Source organism: Anolis carolinensis, unplaced genomic scaffold (genome assembly GCF_035594765.1).
Source record: "Anolis carolinensis isolate JA03-04 unplaced genomic scaffold, rAnoCar3.1.pri scaffold_7, whole genome shotgun sequence".
Lineage (NCBI taxonomy): Eukaryota > Metazoa > Chordata > Lepidosauria > Squamata > Dactyloidae > Anolis > Anolis carolinensis.
Window position 1 is genome coordinate 29,597,751 of NW_026943818.1, and position 7,460 is coordinate 29,605,210.

The 7,460-nt window shown below is 52.1% G+C and overlaps 1 protein-coding gene across 1 annotated transcript; it reads right to left on the reverse strand.

Annotated features, from left to right (window-relative positions):
- Nucleotides 1-581: 581 nt before the first annotated feature.
- On the reverse strand, nucleotides 582-4,549 carry LOC134293314 (frizzled-9-like). Its single transcript, XM_062960516.1, has 2 exons — nucleotides 3,886-4,549; nucleotides 582-2,159 (listed from the first exon to the last, which is right to left on the reverse strand). Exons 1-2 carry the CDS (start codon nucleotides 4,532-4,534, stop codon nucleotides 946-948), a joined length of 1,863 nt encoding a protein of 620 aa, XP_062816586.1. The 5' UTR covers nucleotides 4,535-4,549; the 3' UTR covers nucleotides 582-945.
- Between the last annotated feature and the right edge of the window lie 2,911 nt (nucleotides 4,550-7,460).

The window sequence follows — 7,460 nt, forward strand, 5'->3', positions numbered from 1 at the left end:
ATTCCACTGGGAGATACAGGGTACAATCGGGGCCAGCTAACAACACCCAACAAAGATTTCCCCCAGTCAGGAAGCAGGCAGGCTTTGAAGCTGCAAGGCCATTCAATGCTAATCAAGGGGATCAATGGCAACATCCATACTTTCTTCCAACACACTTTCTTTCTCCCATCCTGGACGTCATACAGGATACAATCAGGGCCAGCTAACCCCTCCCGAGAAAAGACTTCCCCCAGTCAGGAACCAGCCAGGCTTTGCAGCTGCAAAGCCAGTCAATGCTAATCAATGGCAACATCCACACTTGCCTCCAACAGACAAAAGAGTTTTCTTTCTCTCTCCCACCCTGGATGTCATTCCACTGGGAGATACAGGGTACAATCGGGGCCAGCTAACCCCTCCCAACAAAGGATTTGCAGCGGCAAGGTCAGTCAATGCTAATCAAGGGGAATCAACGGCAACATCCACACTTGCCTCCGACAGACAGAGTTCTCTTTCTTTCTCCCACGCTGGATGTCATTTCACTGGGAGATACAGGGTACAATCGGGGCCAGCTAACCCCTCCCGAGAAAAGACTTCCCCCAGCCAGGAAGTGGCCAGGTCCTTCGATGCCAATGAAGGTGGCCAACGGCAACATCCACACCTTCCTCCAACAGACAAAAGAGTTCTTTCCTTTTCCCGCCCTGGATGTCATACAGGGTACAATCAGGGCCAGCTAACACCTGCCGAGAAAGGATTTCCCCCAGTCAGGAAGCAGCCAGGCGTTGAGCCTGCAAGGTCCTTCGATGCCAATGAAGGTGGCCAACGGCAACATCCACACCTTCCTCCAACAGACAAAAGAGTTTTCCTTTTCCCGCCCTGGATGTCATACAGGGTACAATCAGGGCCAGCTAACCCCTCCCGAGAAAGGATTTCCCCCAGTCAGGAGGCGGCCGGGCGTTGGGGCTGCCGTCAGGGGTGTTGTTGCGGTGGCGGGGGCGCCTGCTTGTGTGGGGGGGCGCGGCGGGGCCCCCGGGCGCGGCAGAGCCCCTGCCAGGCCTGGAGGGTCTTGGGGCTCCAGACCCAGGCGCCGGAGGAGATGCCGGCGGCGAAGGACATGGCGGTCTTGAGGAGGAAGAGCGGGGCGGCGGGGGCGGAGGCGGGCAGGAGGCAGGCGGGGCCGCAGGGGCGGGGGGCGCGTTGCAGGTCCCGCCAGCGCTGCCCGTGGGCGCTCTCGTAGAGCAGGCAGCCGAGGGCGGCGGAGGCGGGCAGGGCGTGGAGCAGCGAGAAGGCCCCCAGGCGCAGCATCAGCCGCTCCAGCTTCTGGGTGTCGGAGCCGCCCGTCTTGAGCGCCCGCCGGATGCGGAAGAGCGCCGCGAAGCCCGCCAGCAGGAAGGAGGTCCCGGCCAGGAGGCAGCCGGCCAGCGGGAGCAGCACCAGCGCCGCCGGGAGCGCCCCGGGACCCCAGGCGGGCACCGCGCACAGGCCGGTCAGCTCGTCCCCCGAGACCGCGCCCAGGGCCAGGGCGGCCGCCGACTGCAGGGCGGGCAGGCCCCAGGCGGCCAGGTGGAAGTAGCGGCTCAGCCCCCCGATGGCCTCGTGGCCCCACTTCTTGCCCGCGGCCAGGAACCAGGCCACGGCCAGCACCGCCCACCAGGCGGAGGAGGCCATGCCGGGGAAGAAGGTCAGCAGGAAGGCCGCCACGCAGGGACCGTGCCTCTGCGCCTCCCCCGCCGGGAGCAGGAACGGGCCGCCGCCGGCCCCCCCGGACTCCGCGCACGAGAGGCGCTCGGCCCCGGCCAGGCCGCGCAGGAGGAACCCGGCCGCGTGGGCGTTGTAGCAGACGCAGAGGAAGGCGATGGGCCGCTCCGGGTAGCGGAAGCGCCGCGGCTCCAGCAGGAAGGTCAGCAGCGCAAAGGCCGTGGAGGCAAAGCTCAGCGCCGCCCAGCCACACGTCCAGGCCGCCGCCAGCGCCTTGTCCCCCCGGGACCACAGCACGTCCACCGAGGCCGAGCAGCGCGCCACGCAGGAGCCCAGCCGCGGCACAAACACCAGGCGCGACGAGGGGCAGGGGGGCGGCGCGGGCACCGGGGGCACCGGGGGCGCCGGCACAGGCAGCATGCCCACCCCCAGGCCCTCCTGCCGGGCACGGACACCGGCCTCCTCCTCCTCCTCCCGGGCAGCGCCTGCACAACAAACAACAACAACAACAAGGGTCAGTTGTAGGCCCCACATGTCATATAATATAATACATATAAATAAATATAATAATAACAACAACAAGGGTCAGTTGTAGGCCCCACATGTCATATAATATAATACATATAAATAAATATAATAATAACAACAACAAGGGTCAGTTGTAGGCCCCACATGTCATATAATATAATACATATAAATAAATACAATAATAACAACAACAAGGGTCAGTTGTAGGCCCCACATGTCATATAATATAATAAATATAAATAAATATAATAATAACAACAACAAGGGTCATTTGTAGGCCCCACATGTCATATAATATAATACATATAAATAAATATAATAATAACAACAACAAGGGTCAGTTGTAGGCCCCACATGTCATATAATATAATACATATAAATAAATACAATAATAACAACAACAAGGGTCAGTTGTAGGCCCCACATGTCATATAATATAATAAATATAAATAAATATAATAATAACAACAACAAGGGTCATTTGTAGGCCCCACATGTCATATAATATAATACATATAAATAAATACAATAATAACAACAACAACAGACTCTCAGCAACCCAAAGTTTAATTTTATTTATTATATTATATTATTCTATTATACTACATGTCGCAATCAGACTCAGAGCAGCCCAAAGTTTACTTTTATTCTAATAAAGCTCAGGCAGAGTGTCAGGGGGGCGTGCTGCGGGGCCCGACCTCGGTGCTAAGTTTAATTCTATTATAATAATAAAAAAAAACACTCGGGGGGAGTGTCAGGGGGGCGTGCTGCGGGGCCCGACCTCGGTGCTAAGTTTAATTCTATTATAATAATAATAAAAAAAAAACAATCGGGGGGAGTGTCAGGGGGGCGTGCTGCGGGGCCCGACCTCGGTGCTAAGTTTAATTCTATTATAATAATAAAAAAAAAAAAACAATCGGGGGGAGTGTCAGGGGGGCGTGCTGCGGGGCCCGACCTCGGTGCTAAGTTTAATTCTATTATAATAATTAAAAAAAACACTCGGGGGGAGTGTCAGGGGGGCGTGCTGCGGGGCCCGACCTGGGTGCTAAGTTTAATTCTATTATAATAATAAAAATAAAAACAATCGGGGGGAGTGTCAGGGGGGCGTGCTGCGGGGCCCGACCTGGGTGCTAAGTTTAATTCTATTATAATAATAAAAATAAAAACAATCGGGGGGAGTGTCAGGGGGGCGTGCTGCGGGGCCCGACCTGGGTGCTAAGTTTAATTCTATTATAATAATAATAAAAAAAAACACTCGGGGGGAGTGTCAGGGGGGCGTGCTGCGGGGCCCGACCTGGGTGCTAAGTTTAATTCTATTATAATAATAAAAATAAAAACAATCGGGGGGAGTGTCAGGGGGGCGTGCTGCGGGGCCCGACCTGGGTGCTAAGTTTAATTCTATTATAATAATAAAAATAAAAACACTCGGGGGGAGTGTCAGGGGGGCGTGCTGCGGGGCCCGACCTGGGTGCTAAGTTTAATTCTATTATAATAATAAAAATAAAAACAATCGGGGGGAGTGTCAGGGGGGCGTGCTGCGGGGCCCGACCTGGGTGCTAAGTTTAATTCTATTATAATAATAATAAAAAAAAACACTCGGGGGGAGTGTCAGGGGGGCGTGCTGCGGGGCCCGACCTGGGTGCCGAGTGTCAGGGGGGCGTGCTGCGGGCGTGCGGGGCCTACCTTGCTCCGGGTCCCGGTCCTCCCCGTCCTCCTCCTCGTGGGGCTCCTCGATGCAGAGGGCGCGGGGGTGGCGGGGGTCGGGGAGGCGGGCGCAGTCGAGGGCGGGCGGCCAGGCGAAGCGGAAGAGGGCGAGCACCGGGGCGCAGCTGCGCCGGGCGGCCTCGCACATGGGCCGGCAGGCCGGGATGGCGCGCGGGACCTGCTCGGTGCACATGGGCGCGAAGAGCGAGCAGAGCAGGAGGCGGAGCCGCGCGTGGCAGCCGTACGAGACCAGCGGCGCGAAGGCCTCCAGCGCCAGGCCCGCCTCCGCCTGCCCCGCGTGGCCCACCAGGTTCGGCATCCGCGTCGCGTTGTAGCCGATGCCCACGCACATCGGGATCCGGACCGCCTCGCACGCCGACGCCGAGGACGAGGAGCCCGGGCCCGACCACGCCGCCGCCCCGCCCGCAAAGGCCACCAGGACGCCGCAGAGCCCCACGCACAGGCGCCCGCCCGCCATCCCCGCGCGCCCAGAATGAGAGCGCCGCCGACAGGCGCCAGGCACGCCACGCCCACCGCCCCGCAGGCCTCCAATCAGCGCCCCGCCCCGCCCACAGAGGAATGGAGGCCCGGCCCACTGCCTAGCCCGCTCCAATAAGGGCCCTGCCATCCCCAGGCCCCGCCCACCCAAGGAGTCAAGCACCGCCCACTGCCTAGCCCGCTCCAATCAGGGCCCCGCCATCTTCAGGAGCCAAGCGCCGCCCACTGCTTAGTCCTCCCCAATCAGGGTCCTACCATCCCCAGGCCCCGCCCACCCAAGGAGTCAAGCGCCGCCCACTGCTTAGTCCTCCCCAATCAGAGCCCTGCCATCCCCAGGCCCCGCCCACAAAGGAATGGAGGCCCGGCCCACTGCCTAGCCCGCTCCAATCAGGGCCCTGCCATCCCCAGGCCCCGCCCACCCAAGGAGTCAAGCACCGCCCACTGCCTAGCCCGCTCCAATCAGGGCCCTGCCATCTCCAGGCCCCGCCCACCCAAGGAGTCAAGCACCGCCCACTGCCTAGCCCGCTCCAATCAGGGCCCTGCCATCTCCAGGCCCCGCCCACTGCTCAGTCCTCCCCAATCAGGGCCCTCCAATCCCTCAGGCCCCGCCCACAAAGGCAGCAGGTTCAGCCCTGACCCACGTGTGTGGGGGGCATGTATACATACATATATGCATGTGTATGTACACACCAATACACATACATATACACATGTGTGTATACACATGTATGGATGTATGTGTATGGGTGTACACACACACATGTATGGGTGCATGTATGCACATGGATTTATGTGTATATATACACCCATACATGTATATGGGTGCATAAGTGTTCTATGTATACACACGTGTATATGTGTAGATATGTACACACGTGTGTAGGTATGTATACATGTGTGTATGCACACATATGTATGTACACGCATGTATGTGTGCAGGTATGTGTACACACATATATGTGTAGGTATGTATACGCGAGTGTATGTACACGTATGTATGCGTGTGCACGTATACACATGTATATGGGTGCATAAGTGTCTATACACACACACATATATATATACACACATGTGTAGGTATGTACACACATGTATGTGTGCAAGTATGTATACACATATATGTACACACATGTGTATAAGTACACACATTTATATATGTGTATGTATGTACACACATGTATGTGTAGGTATGTATACACATGAGTGTATGTGTATGCAAACATATGCATGTATACACATGTACATGTGTACGCACACATATGTATGTACACCCATGTATGTGCATAAGTGTCTATACACACATGTATGTGTATGTATGTACACACATGTATATTTATATATATTTATCTATCTACATATTTATCTCTCTCTCTCTATATATATATATGTATACACATATATGTGTGCATGTATACATGTGTGTGTGTATGTGTATACAAATGTCTGTTGTGTATATTTGTGTGTATGTGGGGAGGACAGGCCAGACTGTGGAGGGGCCTGTCAATCATATATATATATGCGCACATGTGTGGGAGGGGCCCAGGGATGGAGGGGAGGGGACGGGTGGGGCCTGTCAATCATATATATATATGTACACATGTGTGGGAGGGGCCCAGGGATGGAGGGGAGGGGACGGGTGGGGCCTGTCAATCATATATATATATGTACACATGTGTGGGAGGGACCCAGGGATGGAGGGGAGGGGACGGGTGGGGCCTGTCAATCATATATATATATATGTACACATGTGTGGGAGGGGCCCAGGGATGGAGGGGAGGGGACGGGTGGGGCCTGTCAATCATATATATATATATGTACACATGTGTGGGAGGGGCCCAGGGATGGAGGGGAGGGGACGGGTGGGGCCTGTCAATCATATATATATATATATGTACACATGTATGTGTGCAGGTATGTATACACATGTATGTGCGCACATGTATATATGTATAGGTATGTACACACATGTATGTGTAGATATATATACACATGAGTATATAATATGTACACACATGTATACATGTGTGCATGTGCATGTATACAAATGTCTGTTGTGTATATTTTTTTGTGTATGTATGTATACAGACATTCTATTCCAGAAATCGAGGGAGGCCAGCAGGGTTCTGAGACCGGGGAAGGAGGGATGGATAGGGATAGATAGATAGATAGATAGATAGATAGATAGATAGATAGATAGATAGATAGATAGATAGATAGATGCTCAGAGTTGGGGTCTTAAGGATTCCATGATGGATAGATAGACAGACAGACTCACAGACAGACATGGGGTTGGACTGGGTGCCCTTTGGGTGCCCCATCCAACTCTAGGATTCCCAGATAGACACAGACAGAGACAGACCGACAGACAGACAGACAGAGACAGCCCTTGGAAACTCCCGATTCCTAGATAGATAAATTCCATGATAGAGAAATAGATAGATAAATAGATAGATAGATAAATACATAGATAAATAGATAGATAAATACATAGATAAATAGATAGATAAATAGATAGATAAATAGATAGATAGATAGATAAATACATAGATAAATAGATAGATAAATACATAGATAAATAGATAGATAGATAGATAGATAGATAAATACATAGATAAATAGATAGATAAATACATAGATAAATAGATAGATAGATAGATAGATAAATACATAGATAAATAGATAGATAGATAGATAGATAGATAGATAGATAAATACATAGATAGATAGATAGATAGATAGATAGATAGATAGATAGATAGATAGATAAATACATAGATAAATAGACAATAGATAGATAAATACATAGATAAATAGATAAATAGATAGATGATAGATAGATAGATACAGTAGAGTCTCACTTATCCAACGTAAACGGGCTGGCAGAACCTTGGATAAGTGGATATGTTGGATAATAAGGAGGGATTAAGGAAAAGCCTAAAGATATTTAGATTTAAGATTTAGAAAGACTAAAGTTTGGAGACTTCTTGGGTACTTATAATTAATTCTACTTATTTGGAAACTTATTAATGATACTTATTTGGAATAAGTATAGTCCC